The sequence below is a fragment of the Taeniopygia guttata genome, chromosome 2 (assembly GCF_048771995.1).
Source record: "Taeniopygia guttata chromosome 2, bTaeGut7.mat, whole genome shotgun sequence".
Taxonomy (NCBI): Eukaryota; Metazoa; Chordata; class Aves; order Passeriformes; family Estrildidae; genus Taeniopygia; species Taeniopygia guttata.
The window spans coordinates 32,329,434-32,345,878 of record NC_133026.1 but is presented as its reverse complement, the minus strand read 5'-3'; the positions used below and the strand labels follow the sequence as shown (position 1 = coordinate 32,345,878).

General features: G+C 39.0%; 1 protein-coding gene across 1 annotated transcript; it reads right to left on the bottom strand.

The window, feature by feature from the left end:
• Window positions 1–947: 947 nt before the first annotated feature.
• FAM221A (family with sequence similarity 221 member A) lies at window positions 948–10,914 on the bottom strand. The gene is made up of 7 exons (XM_002192932.7): window positions 10,715–10,914; window positions 8,969–9,142; window positions 8,307–8,497; window positions 6,560–6,766; window positions 5,628–5,738; window positions 4,883–4,971; window positions 948–3,008 (listed from the first exon to the last, which is right to left on the bottom strand). Exons 1-7 carry the CDS (start codon window positions 10,768–10,770, stop codon window positions 2,946–2,948), a joined length of 891 nt encoding a protein of 296 aa, XP_002192968.5. The 5' UTR covers window positions 10,771–10,914; the 3' UTR covers window positions 948–2,945.
• Between the last annotated feature and the right edge of the window lie 5,531 nt (window positions 10,915–16,445).

Below are 16,445 nucleotides of genomic sequence, written 5' to 3'. Positions count from 1 at the left end.
AGCTCCTGGCTCTCCACTTGGGATCACTGAGCAGTGCCCACTATCCTAACAGCCAAGGGACACCTGAGCCTTTCCACAGGATGATCAAAACTAGTGAAAAAATGCTGCTGTACACCCTAGGAATGTTATAATGCTGGAAAAATACTGATTTGAAGGCCAGCTATTTTAAAAATAAGACATCCTTAAGCACTGCCCAGGGCCTGTGCAATTAGGTTTTAACAGCTTAGAGCACTCACGTGCATGAGAACAAACCCTTCTGCCTGTGCCTGATTCCTTGGATTAGGATCAGAAACAGTTAATGCTTCCAGCTGAACGACAGATATACAGCCACCCAATAAATCACACTGATGAATTGGTAACTTATCTGTCCCAGGATATTTTGTTCAAAGTTCATGGCTGCTCTCAGGAAAACAAACCATCAGCAAGTACCTGTTAAACCCAGCTCTTTATTTAATGAACACTGCTAATGGCACATGCACTAGCATTTGCTCTCTGCTTTTATAATTTAAAAAAAATATTTTCTAACAGACATATAAAAACATTTTTGAATAGAATTGGAGGTTGCAATATTGATCCTGCAAAATGATAATTTGTTTTTTAGGATAAATTCAAATTTCACTTAAGATACAACATCAGTGTCCAGTGTTCACATCCAGCAATGGTATGAGATATATTGTACCTGGATTTTCATGTATAGACATCAATAAAGTTTCAGTAAAAAAGTAGAGTGCAAATACTAAGTAAAAAAACTGTCTTCTTGTAAGGAAAGCAAGTTTCTTTTGCTCAGACATCATCAACATGAGTGAAAAGCAGTCAGAACTCCTAAAGAAGTATTTAATGCTATTTATATTTTTATTATCTAACCTGCTTTCCAATTAAAAGGGATAGCACTAAACAAATGTAATAACTTTTTATATCCTTAGAGTGGAAACAGTAAATAAGTTAAAGCATAGTATATTTTTTTAATTGCTTTAATAAAACCTATTTTTGATGATCAAAGTACAGTTTAGTAGGACTGAATTTGGCAGATAACATTTAAAACATACAAATATTGTCAACTCAAAATGTAAAACAATGCATTATTTCCTAAAACGTATGCTCACAGTATCAAAAGGAACACAAAATAAAAGTTTTTGTAACTATTAGAACCTCTCTTTTTAACAATATTTTGCTGTAAGCTCATTTCTGCAACACACACAGACTGCATATGAGAACTGCATACCCTCAAGGGTATAGTAACAGGGGTAAGTAGGAAACTAGAGTAAAATACTACTATTAAGCTTGTGATAATCTCTTTGGAAAATGGATTTTTTTTTTCACTTTTCTTTGTGAATGTTATTTGTATTTGCTGGTTTCCTGCAATTACATAGTGAAAACCCCATTTATTTTTAAAACCAAGCAGAGAATGTGTAGAATGGATTTCTTGCGAGGGCCAGAAGAGGGAGCTCAAATGAGTACTTTCATTCATTAGGCTAAAGCAGGATGTAACTGTAGAATCTAACAGTAAAGGTAACATTAAAACATTAGACACTTTGATGTATCATGCATTTAAATTAAAGTAACAGATTAGCCTCTCTGATTGGCATCTGTAGTAATGGCATTTTAGGTCAGAGTTAAAGGTAAAAGGCTCTCATAAAAGTGAACCTTCACACTACAGGTGATATCTGAACAAAAACCAAGTTGCCCTGCAGTAAATGCCTTCAAACTCACTTCTTTTCCTTTGCACATCAAGCACATGGAGGCATTCTCTCCAATGGGAAACAAAGCTTTGTAGGCTTCTCCCAATTCTTTCTGTAAAGTCTCAGTACACACACCTCCTGTAAAGCCTCCAGTCCAAGAGACATCTCCAGGTATTTTTAAGAACAAACTGACTTACACCTCTCTGTTCTCAAAGCAGAATCAGTTAGCCCAGGCTCTGCTTTTGCCTCCTAAGCTGCACTTTCTGCCAGTTATTCTGTACCAAGCTCGTGCTGTGCTGCTTTGCAGAATTCCTCCACCACACATTCACTAAATTTTATATTTTCCTGTCCACTCTTTAATAAAACACACATTGCCACAGCTGTGAATATGGACAAAAAATGCAAAAGCACATCTCCCTGAGGTGATTCAGTCTGTGTTGGGTTAGACCTGATGAATCTCTTGGATAAATAAATTTGTACCAAACAGCATGCAATTATTGCATTACATACAATAAATAACATACTTATTTCCACTTAAGATGTTCTGAATTTTAGTGCAGTAGTTGTTATGGACAGTAACAGACAAACAGAATTGGGAGAATAGTACCACCAGAGGAATCTGGGATAAAGTACACAAGCAGGATCCCTTCAAGTAGCTTATAAGTGTGGAAATGGGTTTTCAAGTGTGCAGAACGTCATATTTAAATAAAAATATTTATATGATGGCAATAACAGAGCGTACAGAAGTGTGAGAGAAGAAGGATATATTTGAATTTTATGTCAAGGAGATGAAATCAAAAGAAAGGGGGAAAAGATACAAAGAAAATATTAAAATGTCAATATTAACAGAACAAATCTCACCACATAAAATCCATAACCAAGATGAGTTTAAAGGACTCTACAAATAAAGAAGATGTATCATAAAAGTCTAAGACATATCTTTTATTTGCCTTCCTACAATCTAATATTTAAATACAAGGTTATTCTCTCCAGCCTTTAACTCTCAGAGCTTAAACCCTCAGACTGCAACTCTCTAAATATGTTTCTTCATTTTCAAAGAAATATCTGTGTAACAGTCCTGTAAATTAGAAACACATTGATTAAAGGACCAATTTTATTACAATGAGATAATTAAAAATTAATTTCAGCAAAGGAACAAAACATAATAAATAAATTAATAAATACAGGTATGTGGGTAGGCACAGAGGAAAATACTCAATGCAATAATTAACAATGTGCCAAATAACAAATATTTATTTATTAATCTCATGGCTTCTTTGATGGCACTGGATTCCTCTCTTTCTGTTTAGCAGCTTTCTCCATTTTCAGCTGTAACAAAAAAAGACACCAGCAGTGGTTCAAACATTGGTTTGTAAATCAGCTAATAATGCAATATCAAATGTATAGACCCAGTCACAAATTTACCAGGGTGACACATGCAGTGGAGAAAGGTACACAGCATTATTATCCCAACATAGCACTGCTCACACTTGCACCACAAGACAAAGACGAACTTCCATGGCACTGCAGCTGCTCCCCTATTGAAACCAGGCTGCCTTATCTCTGATAAAGGCACTTTAGGTATTTGAGTATCCCTCAAGGCCAGTGTGTCTCAGCTGAGAAACTGTAGAATTTAACAGTAAAGGTACTTTAAAAACATTAATTAGACACTTTGATGTATCATGCATTTAAATTAATGTAACAGGTTAGCCTCTCTGATTGGCATCTGTAGTAATGGCATTATAGGTCAGAGTTAAAGGTTCAGGGTTTATCTCTATGTCAATGAAAGGTGGAGCAGTTTTATTGCAGATGTCTAACAGACACAGTTAGACAAACCAGCACACATAATACTACACAGGAATGGTGCTGAACCTTCATCTCAGAGCCTCCCTGCTGATTCACAAGGCTGTGAGTTCCTCCTGTAAGATTATTTCTACACAATAGGCTCTTGTAGCATTGTAAAGTTTATCAACACATACACATTTCATTTCTCTGTCATTTCGTAGTCAGACTATTTATCCAAATACATCCATTGGTTTTAGAAGCTACAATTTTTCTCAAGTACTGTTAGATTAGTGAATGAAGTCACATTTAAAGCAATTATAAAAAAGGGACACAGAGAATTTTGCATCCCATCTAACACACACGCTGCAATTAAAAATGAAAGAAAAAAAGAACATGCTTTTCCCCATCATCAAATAATACCAAGACCTCATTGGGATGTCTACGGATGAACTCACTGCTAAACAAATGTTGTTGGTCTACATAAAAAATGCATTTTAAAACACTTTTCCCCCTTTGGAGGCTTGAGGCTTTTATCTAAAATTCCTACTACCTTTTGCAAAGAGAATAAAATCTCTGGGGGAAAAAGAAACTGAGAAATTTGAATTTGATGTTTTCTATGAACCAATGTAATATTTGTAACATCTGTCCATATTTTCTGATGATTTGCAAAACAAACTATTTCGAATTTCACAAAGTTAGAACAGCTTTCTCCTTAACAAACACCTTGTTGCAAGCCAGCAAGCAAAATAGCAAAACAGTTTAGATTTTAAAAGTTAATTATGCAACATTGCCTTACAAAAGAATTCATAAACAGTCGAGACATACTTCAGCTGAGATGGTGGAGCTAAAGGGCTAATGTGAGAAAAGAATAGGTATTTAAATATGTGAATAACCTACACCACAGGGCATTGAAACTAATTGAAACTAAAGATAGTGTGGTGGAGGAGGCACCTCTGAGTGATACAGATCATCTAAGAAAGACAGACCAAATTTAGCCAAACTTACACAGACAGTCACTATTAAAAAAAAAATAAAAAAAAAAAAACAAACATAGTAAAGTTTTATAAGTGAGATAGCAAATACACAGTTCTAAATGTCACAGGGGAGTTTCTATGACTCTACATTGTTGTTTCTTTCTGTCATATAGTAAAATGTTTTGGTTTTCTGTAATAGCTACCCTCAATTAAAATTTGCCTGGTTAAGATAAATGCCATCCCACACATGACTGACCTCTGAAATCTTGTAGTAGCCCATAGCTGTATCTGTATTTTCAAATTTATGTTAAGAAGCTACCTTTCTCAGCAATTGAGAAGGAATTATATAATGCATTTATATGCCACTTAAATCATACATTTATAGAGTTTAGACATCCTTTTGTGAAAGTGTATTTAAATTAAGCCATAAATGTAGTAACTTGCCCGTTCTTGATAGCGTTTTTCAAAGTAAGCCATGTCATCAGCTTCTGATTGTTTTCCATGAGAAACTTGCCCTGTGGCACTTGAACTACCTGAAAAAGAAAACATAAATAGATAACAAACCCATTTTTTATTAATGATACTTGTTATCCCATTAGTTATGTCTCACATTTGGCAAAATCCTTTTAAAATGGGAACTCACCTTTATAAGCAAGTACAAAACACAGCATTTGGGACCAAAGAGAAACCTTTTTAGTCTAGGCTTGCACCTACTATAAATTGTTTTAAAGGTGTTCAACTGTTGTTATATTAATTGGTAAATTTTGTACTAAATGAGGGACATAAAATAAGTGTAAGTGATCCATAATCCCATGTAGAAAAAGCTTTCTGACAGAAGGCAGTTTCACAGGATTGTGCTGACTATGTACAATCCATTCAGATATGATGAGTTTCTAAGAGGAATTAAGAATTTTAAAATCTGATCCAATGAACACATGACACCATTGATGGGAAAGATAACAAGCACTAACAAAAAATACTTTCAGGAAAAAACCACATCACAAGCAAAAATAACAAGCATTACATTATTCTAAGCATTTGAAGTACATGAATGTTGTACTAACTTATCATATAGCAAAGCTTCTATATTCATTTGAATGCCCTGAGCATCCTTCAGTTCATTACTAAAATCAATTAATTATATATTAAGTGCTTTTTGTATAACAGTATTATCCTACTTATACATCACCTGCTATTTGTGGCATGGTTTGAGTAGAACTCGAAGGCCCCTGAAATGCTTTTAGAAATGGATGATCCATGCTAGTAATGGGGGCTTCTAAAAGTTCAGCAGAAGGAGCACCTGTCAGAAAATAAGTTGAATGGAAACAATAATTAACTCCAGGAGATACAGTCCTAATACCCATTCTGGGGTCAAAACAAGGTTACAGATTCATATCTATAACTCTCAGCAGAGACCCCATAAACTGGAGTTAACTAAAGCATCACAAGGATGGCTTCAAAGGCATTGAAAAGCTTTGTTTCTTCAATTACTACAGTAATGTTTTACTTTCTACACTTCAGACAAATCCAGGAATCCAGATCAGAATTTAAAAAATAAATAAGGGGTATGTGGCAATAATAGATAAAACAGTATTTGGCTCAAAACATGTGCATTACTAACTGACACAAAATTACAGAGAAGAAAAAGTATTAAGACCAACTAAAAGGTCTGTTAAAAGGTTCTACCAATTATGTCTTATTTTTTATGCTGAACAGCTATTAACCTTTGAGTTTGGAAACAAAAATGCTGTAAATATATAACCAAGAAATACCAGGGCAGTATTGAGCTAAAGGACTAACATAAATAGAACATGGAAGTACTAGGTTACAGGAAGAACTAGAAGTTACAGGTTCCCTCTAAAGGATATGCTGCATTTTGAGCAGAAGCAACTGGGTTGAATACCAGAATTGCTGAAAAAGAGGTTTTTTATCAACTCACAACAGTGAGCAGGACAATGTGATCCCTTAAAGCCTTGAGGACAGCTGGAAAGGAACAGTCTTTCTGCAGTTCTACTTCTATTCATCCAACTTGCCTTCAAACTTTGAAACTCTATTTTGATTTAGAACTTTTCAAAACTTAAGTGGAGAATTAAAATTTCATCTCAGGTCAGCTGCACATACCTATTCCACTGTCATCAAGCCTCATGTAGCCTTCTGCTAGTGAGCTAAAACCGGTCAGTCCTCCCATAGCAGCGTAAGGAACATCCTGTCCCACAGGCTTTCCTTGGGCTAAGCGCTCCTCTTTCGTTTCCACAACTGTTTCATGAGCATATGCTGGCTGACCACATGCACAGGTAAAGCAGCTATGAAAGCCTGAACACTTGGAACCTAAGAAACAAATAAATGAGTGAGATGGTGATGAGATTTAAGCATCCAGCTGTATGAAAAGGCTGTACAAAAGAGAAAGAATGACTCTTAGGATTAGATCATGAGGGCCATCCAGTCACAGGATCTTACTGGTGACCTGTCTGCCCTAGCTACATCTGAAACTGTCATCAAAGCCCCTCTGGAGCAATGACGTGAGCAAGAAATTGAGGAAGTGGTGCTGCAAATGTTTCTTTATACATATCACCCTGTTCTCAGCTCTCAGTTTGTTTTGTGGAGCACCATGAAAAATTTCTTTAAGTCTTTCCTAGTATGTTGATCACATTCATGTGATGTGAAAATGTTAAAGGGTTTTTCATATTATTTTGGGCACTTCTCAGTAACAGAGCTCTATGTTTGGAATACAGTATATGCCATATATACAGAGTAACAAGCAGCTAAGTTTTTCAGTTATAACTTATCTGTCACATTAGATTTATCAACACAGGACAAGACTAATACCATTACATTAAAACAAAACAAGTCCGAAATAGAAGCAATTCTTTGCACGTCACTGCAAAATCTGTGAAGCCCTCAGAAGTGTCTGGTATTTTTGGGAAACACTATTATATATATTAATATTGAAAACATTCTGTTCTATGGATTCAGTCTGAATTATCCAGCTGCACATCTAAGATTTTCACATTACTTAGTGCAAATTCTTGAGAGGCTGTCATGTACATATTTTATGGTTTATTATGTGGGATATGAGTCTCAACCAACAAAAACTGTTTGCACTTTTTTCTGTACAAAATAGAGACATTCCATGAAAGAGATTTAATAAGAGCACAGAACTTCAGCAAAAAAAAAAACCAAAAAAACCTTCATCTTATGTAATTTGAGTTTTCAAACTAAAACACCTCTATGCATTATTTATTTCCTGTGGTTAATAATTACTGTTGTTTCATAACATTGACCTCAAACAATTGCAGCAAAAAGCTTCCTCTTCATCCCTTTTCTAAGATCTTGCTGAAACTCCATTCCCATTTGCATTTCTAGAGCCACAATCTCTATGGTCATGAACCACTTTGTTAGAGTGCTAGCAATAGAATCATTTGGGAACAGAGTAGTATTTCCTGTTGACTTGAGAAAAGACATAAAAATATATTAATTTTCTAGTCAACTTGACAATAGAGAAATGGAGGTCAATGTTTCTCTTTCTCAAACTCGCAAGTTCAGGTAGAAAAGGCACATGCATGCAGCAGAAGTGACAAACTGCAAACAGGGTGCTTTCATACCTCTAACTTCAGACATCTGTCTCCATAAGCACCTATCTGAAGCACTCACAGATTTAAACTCCTTCACAGGACCTGGGGAAACTAAGGATGTTTTTCTAAACCCTCCTGTGCAAAAGGTGATGTCCTCCTTCCCGCTTCTCATCCTTCCTCAAGGATGAAAACACGCATTGGCGACAAGAGCAGCACACACCCGATACCCTGGGCAGAACGGCCATCCTCACACGCTGTTCCTGTTGGATTTCCTGGCAAAGAGAGCGGTGACTTACAGGAGTTGCAGGGGAAGCCCGGCGCTGCGCTGTGCTGCTCCGCCAGGTGCTTGCAGCGGCAGCGCACGGGCTGGGTGCCGTTCAGGGGCACGAAGTGGTAGGACTGGCACGGGCAGCGCTTCACTCTGCAGGGCAAACTGATAGGGCGCTCCTTGGGAAGCACCTCGTAGTCTGTTCTGTGTTGTTTATACCTAAAACAGGAGAGGTAATGACTTTTATAACTTTGTTAGTATTTATGAGAAAACTACCTGTAACGCTTGCTATTCACGTCACAAGTTTTGTTTTGAAGTAGCTTTAATTGTACTTTTTACTCTTAATAGTGAAATTTCAATTAAATGCATACTAGCAGGTGATTTTGCATCTATTCATTACATAAATAACACATATCCTTATATTTCATTTTGAGAGTGCTACCAGAATCAATCTGATCTACATTAACTCATGCCTTGCAGCTGAATTTATTGAGACTACAAAATCATTTTGGTCTCAAAAATATATTGACATTTACACTTACAAACAGTTGTTACAATTTAAAACCTAATTTTCTCAACCCTTAAACCTTAAATAAATTTGCCAATGTGCTACTGTAATGTGTCTGGGATTATTACACATTTTCCTGATTGTTAAATATACTAAAGTGTAAAAGGAGGGAAGATACCCACCGGTGAGTGCAAAAGCACAGTGTCTCTGGCCCCACAAGCTTACAGTCCATGCCAGTTGGTGATCTCCAGCTCACATACAATCTGTTCTGTAGCCGAGCTGGTAATACTTTTCTTTTGTATTCTTCATATTCCTCAGGAGTAAAGAGCTTTCCTCCATCATCATCACCTACAATTCTGTATACATGGCATTAAAAAATCCATAAGAAAATGAATACAATAAAAGTAGGTTTCTCAGATTTTTTTTTTTTCAAATAATATATAACAAAACTTTTTCTGTAAATGCAAAACAAATCTTGTATTTCATCTTACTCTTCGAATAATTTAACAGAACAATGGCTGATTTTGGAGAATTTTTGTTGAATAATGCTCTTTTAAAAAATTTGCTCTGATGGACTGAAAACTAGTTCTAAGAGAGAAGGAAAAAAATAACACAACTACCAGGTGTTCTTTCAGAAGACAAAAAAAAAAAAAAAAAAAAGCAATGAACATCAAGGGTCATGTAACCAGCCAGCTCTGCCTCAGACTTCTTCACGGACCTCTGGCAAGTTACTTCGCCCATCTACACCCAACTGTACTGCGAACTTGTATCAGGATCTTAGTCAAACTTGCATCAAATATTAGTCTAGTCTGAGTATTCAGCTGCAAGCAAGTAACCATCAAAGTAACAAACAACACATCTAAATTGTCTTCTGTTTTGCAAGAAGACTATGCTGGTTTCTGTAGCAGAAGTTGGTGGGGGCTGTATCCCTCAGTTCAGACAGGCCCATTTGTTTAAGCTATCACTATGTTCAAATTCAAGGTCATTGAATAGCTGGAATTCTGGAGCAGCATCCAAATTCTGCATTTATGGAAACAATAAAGGACAATAAATAAAATATATACAAATGAGACTTAACTGCAGCATTTATCTTTGCTAAAAGTGATTTTATTAATGTCTGTAAATATCTCAGTTATCATTTATTGGATATGCTAAAACATGCTGAACGAGTGATTCTTTGTCAAATATTCTGTGGATTTGTGTGCTGCCAGCACTGTACAGCACCAGAATAATGTGCCAACACCATGCTATCATTTGCATGTCAAACTCAACCAACACCCACTGAATCACTGCACATCTTACGTAAGAAATACCACTGTGCCTTCCTCTGGTGTTTTACTGGAGGTTTTCCTAAACTAAATTAAGACCTCAGCACAACGACTGTGTTTATTTTTGTTCAGCCTTTCGAGAGGACCGCTGACAAGACTGGCAAAGGCACTCAGCAGTGTAAGGGATTTGTAAAATGCAAAACTTGGAACTCGTGATGCACAGAATTCCTCGTATTCTGAAAGAGCACTACGGCTGGCAGATTATCAAATAATGGTTTGGATTGGACGGGACCTGAAAGACCACCTAATTCCAGAGCCCCTGCGGTGGGCAGGGACGCCACTGGTAGACCAGATGGCCTCTCCCAGCACATCTCACGCTGCCCTGGATGCGAGGGACGATGCATGACTTCACCGCTGACAGCCAAGGCTTGCAGCGCGTCCTCACCAGGGCGCAGCAGCCACGGCTCCTCCGACTGCGACAGTGGGCGGCGGGCGGTGCGTGTGGCTCCACGAAGCCGCCGCACGCCCCGAGGCAGCCGATTCAGGAGGGCCGGAGGCGTGCATCCCTCCGGGAGGAATCCCGGGCCGCCGCAGGGGATGCGACACGGCTGGAAACGCCCGTCCCCCGCCCCAGCGACCCCAGCGCCCCTGTGCGCTCACCGCCGGTACTCCGCGTACTCCTCCAGGGCCCGCGCGTCCACCTGCAGCCGCTCCATGCCCGCCGGGCCGCCCGGGGCACCGGGCTGGGAACGGGCGGGGCCCGGCGGCGCCCGCGCACGGGGTGCGGCAGGCGGGAGGCACCGGGGACAGGCGGGGCAAAGGCGGGGGACAGGCAGGAGAGGGCTGGGGGACGGAGGGGGACAGGCGGGGGAAGGCGGGGGACAGGCGGGAGGCAGGCGGAGGGGAGGCGGGCGCAGGCGGGCGGCTCGCCGCAGCACGCTCCGCACCGGCGGCTGAGGAAGGTGCGGGTGCGGGTGCGGGGGCAGCGTGCGGGCCCGCGGGCACGGCCAGCCCCGCGCCGCGGTGTTGTCCGGCCGGGGCGCCGTCGTTACCGGGCACGCAGCGAGGCGAGGCCCTGCTTTGTTTTATTCCGGCTTGCGCAAAGCAGAGAGCTAGGTGGTAACCCACAAAAGGCTAGGTCATCAAAACTTTACACTTATTGATTACGTTTTAACAAAGGCATCAACATTTATTTGCTACAAATTGAGTATTTTTCTTACTAACTAGTATTCAGCCACCTATTTGCTAGTCGTGCCTCTCTTGTCATGCTAATTAGTACACAGGCACAGTTCTGCCCATTTGAGTCTGGGGTCTGTTTTGAGTAGGTGGCTGTGGGCGCCCACAGCTGGAATTCCCTTTCCCTCGGTTACTGCTCAGTTCTGCTGGCTTCACTCCTGGTGGCTCTCATCCAGACAGTCCATTCATCTTGGAATTGTCTTCTCTTTTCCTTAAAACAAAAAATTAGCCAAGCGTACAACATTCACAATCCAATTGCTCAACCATAACTGTCCAGCTATGTCAACTGATTAACAACTAAAAAATTGCAAAGTTTGATTCAAATCTTGAGGAGCTCGAGGTGTGTGCTCACTCTCTGGGAAGGCAGGCACGCCCTGTGCCCCTTGAGATGGACACTGAGCAGCAGTGCCAGGGCACAGCCACACACACCCACAAGTGCAGTGCCTCAGAAGGGCACCCACAGCCTTGGGTGCCACCAGCCACACAGCACAGCACCCAAGCCCTCCCAGTGCCTGCCTTGCACCCACATTGCCCTCTGCTGCTGCTGCTGCTTAGACCACTGCTTCTTTTCTGGTGGGTAGGTGAGGGGTACTTTTGGTTGGTCACTGATTCCTCTTCCTTTACAAAATAAAATGTATGTTCCATTAGAAAACATGTTTTACTTGTAGTTGAAGACTACAGGAGGCCAAGGCCAACTTTGGGAAACATTCTTAACCAAAGATGGTTCTTAAACTGGCAACCTGCAAGTCCCTATTCTTCTCCATATGCCACAATCAATGTAACCATATTGGAACAACTCCAATGTGTTTTTAGTGAATCCACCAAAGGCTGCTATTTCTGACACTGCACTAACTGTGTAAATTGACTGCCTCCCCTTGATACAAACAGTCTGGCCACAAAGTGATCAAATATGTGATGAAAAAAATATAGTACGTTTTCCTTATCCAAGCTTTAGGAAACTGGTATTTAAATTGTGCTCTGCCTGCTAGCATAAGCTATGAGCCTTCAGATTGTCAAATTGAGATCCAAGAGGAAAGGCTTTTTTCATGCCATACAATACTTCCCTGGCAAAAGGAAAAAAAAAAAAAAAAAAAGCAATTCAGAGAAATTGCCACATAGTTTTGAACTGGGCAAGCCACCAGCAATGCAGCAGAAGGTGGTGAAGAGGAATGCCACAAGGACCATGGCAATGTTTTCCCAAAACATCCCCCAGGAGGAGATGAAACAACAGGGACACTCTCAGTATCCAAATAAGATGATAGGGCATATGGTCTGGACATTTGTCCTGTGGCTATGCCTCATGTATAAGAAATTTCAGCAGAGAGGACAGCACTGCAACACAACACACACACTCTGCCACACTGAGATCTGAACACAAACAGGTCCCCTCAAAGGCAGGCAGATAAGGGAGCAAGTCCCCACTGCAGCCAATACATCTGCAAGTAAAGTAGTGAAAGAAAATAAAATCACACCAAAAAACCCAGGATTGTCAGGGAAAAGTCAGGGAAGAGAAAATTTCTCCTGTGACCAAAACTTAAAAAAAAAAACAGATGGGGAAAAGGGGACCTTGAAAGCAGAACTAGAAGCTCTGCAGACAGAATTTGAACATAATGAGGAACACACTGCTCCACAGGAGCTGCACAGAAGTGAAGATCTCTGAGATACCTTATCTGTATGCACATTTTGCTGGTGCCAGAGATCCCAGTACTGCCAATAAAGGGGGAGATGTGGGGATGGGGGGAAGAGCTCTGGCAAGCCTGGTTCACACAGAATGAGCAGAGCTCCTGTGTCACGGGTTGAAGTGCCTCATCTGTGCTTGTTAAAAACAGTCCCCTGAAATACAGCTTGGGTTTAGACAGAAGAGCCACATTTCTTAATAATGCAGCTTTCAGTGAGGGGTACAAATGTTAGCCTGTATGTCACTCATGTCAGTGTTTATGCATGAACAACCAGTGACAACTTACTGAGAGTAGGAAACCAAGTCTTTTTTTTTGTGAGGCATCTGTCCTATGAACTATTTCCCATTAAAAAAAAAAAAAAAGAAAAGAAAAAAAAGGAGGATTCTTTTCCTGGATTTGATCACAGCAAGTGTTTCACAATACAGACAATGTTAACTTTATTAGCACCCAGTGCTAGTAAGACCCCCCCAAGACCTGCTTGGATCCAAATCTGGATCAGTAGACCTATTTGGTAATAGATATAAAAAGCACTTTGTGACTGAGAAAAAGAATTCTTAGCTAATAAAAATATTTCAAACACTCTTTTTACTGTCATAGCATGAGTATTGGAATACAGTTTGAATTTAGAAAACCCATTCCTGTCTGTCATCCCTTCTACGAGATTAATAGACATCCAAAATAAAAATCATTAAAGACTGCTCAAAACAGATTTTTTTTTTTCCAAACTACCTAATAATTTTGAATAGCAGGGAAAAAAGAAAGGCTTTCAGCTACTGTGAAGAAGCCATGACACAAGGTAAGTAAAAGGAACAGGAATCCAGATGGCGTGCTTTTACCTCCTAGTAGTTGTGATGTAGCATACGGATACTGCTGGCCCAAGATCTCTGAACACATCAAAATGGGTTGAACATATGGACACATACTTACAGTACAGCTCTGTGAGACCTAAGGTGCTGCCTACACATCAAAGGCAACAGCTTAATGCTTCCCAGGGTGTTGACAGTCTCCCTCAACACCCTCTGTTAACAATAAAACGTGTGACCCTTTACATTTTTTTAAACCCTTACAAGTTTGACAAGTGTTTAAAATTATTCTCAGTAAAACATCTATAAATTGAAGATACCCACTTCACTAATACAAAAATAATTAATATAGGGAAAAACCTGTTTTAATATTTTAAACCTCAAGTCATCATTTTGAAGTAGTAGCCAGTCATTCTATTTCTATGGATCTGGTCAATGACTATCTGATTAGCTCTTCCGAAAACAAGAATTTAAGAGGCATAAAGCATAGCAGAAACAGTTTCTGTCAAATTGTTTCCTCGCTCCACATATATTGTCAATATCCCAATATACTTAAAAGTAAATGCAAACAGTACTCACTTTTATAAACTTCTAACTATGACCATAGACTATGTACAATAAAAATTAGTTTGTGTATTATTAAACCTAATTTACAGTATTTTAAAATATCAACATGTCTTTCTTCAGTTTTGCTTTTAGAAAAGCAGAACCTGATTAGACACCAACTGACAAAGTAAGTTGATGAATGCCAAAGGGAATATGGAACCTAACCTCATGTGCAAGCAAGGATCAATTAATAATGAAAGGTTTTTGCTGGAGGTACTGACAAACAGTTAGGAAACATATAGTAATTATGATCATTTACAGATAACTCAGCAGCATGTGATGCCACTGGTGCTTAAGAGATGTGATTCCACGAATGTATGTAATGTGATTTTTTTTAAATTGGGCTTCCTTTTAATAACTTAAAGGGTATTTTCAAATGCCTATGTCCATAATTCCTAACAAACTGATATTAGTGAAATACCCATTCAGTACCAATCTTTTCCACATGAAAAACACAGCAAAAGTCTAATTCACTTTTTGGCTGCTATAAAAGGGAACTCTCCCATTTTGCTCTTGCCTTTGAAGGTGGCATGCTATCAGATACACTAAATTGAACCTCAAGGTAGCAGACTCTTTGTTTTGTAAAATACAGAATGAAGAAAGAGCACAATTGTTACATAAAGAGGGTCCTATTTAGATTAATTAACATTCTATATCACCTTTAAAAATACCACACCAATTTTACCTAAGAATGTTTTAGACATTCAGCTCATTCAATTAGTCAGTGTATTTTTAGGAATGAAAAGATTTTTCAAGAAAACATAATAAACTGGTTAGGCAATTATTTTTCTAAATAATGTCTTGATAAAGGCTCCTAAATTTACTCTACTTCTGGGTTCCCACGAACAAAGGCTATGACAACAGCAAATACCCCTGGAACCTGTACCTGCAAAGGATGTGCTTGGTTGCTAAAGCAACTTGCACACATAACAAACATGATGCAGTTTGGAAACCTCTGAATTAGCAAGTATTTTTAATTAGAATTCAGAACTATCTAGTCAGCTTCTTTAAAAGACTGTGTTATTAAAAAACAAGGATTTAGCAGTCACTTGGAAAATCAGACAACTGTGCAATATGTGATGCATAATACTGGGTGTCAAGGATACTGATGTTTCCTCACACTAAACACAAGAACCTCTATATCCTGGGCCATGATTCTGTATTTTAAAAATTATTTCAATTAAAACAGATGAGCAAACTTCTGTGATCTTAACATTGCATAGGCAGCTTGTTAAGAGCTGTATCAGTGTGTTTGAGAGTCCGTCCATCTGTCCCTCCAATTATCTCAAAAGTCCTTTAATGTGGAAGCCCTCAGCACTTCTTCACATACAATTGTGAGAAAATGTTTGGATATTTTCATTACATTAAGATTACTGTGCAGAGATTCAAAACTATTTATTTAAATGAGAAAAGCAACAGAAAGGACGAGCGAATAAAGACAATTTCCCCAAAATTTTTGCCTGCCAGGTATTTAGTTGTAGAGCTCAAGGGCTGTATTGAGACCTGTGCTGTTTCTGTCTATTTAGACAGCAATCAATATATACTCATTTTTCTTCATTAGAACTTCTGTTTGGAATTGCATCATGAACATTTTTTTTGCTACCTACATTAAGCAATCACTCAGAGGCACAGAAGTACTGCCAATTACCTAGTGAAATCAGCTGATAAACACTCATGAGGCAAACTGCAGCTGGGAAAATTCTAATCCCCTAATTTACCAAAAGATTTCAAGAACAAAACCAAAACACTCCCCCATCCCCCATATCAGCAGTTATTTATATAAGAGAGCTTATATGTCCTCCTGACTTCCAAAGAACAGGAGAAGAAAGAAAAGGAAATAATACCCCAAACCCCATCCAGCCTAAGAACCTAAGGAGATTCCATACACACAAAACTTGAATGAGGTCATTTTGGGAGGCTTTGTGATGTCATCTGAAGTGGGAAATACACAGCTTTATCACAAAAACTGCAGCACAGCAGAAACACTACTTAAATATTGCTCATAGAGAAAAAACATGCTTGGCAACACAACCAAATGCTGTGTGATACTATCAAGTACTTTGGATC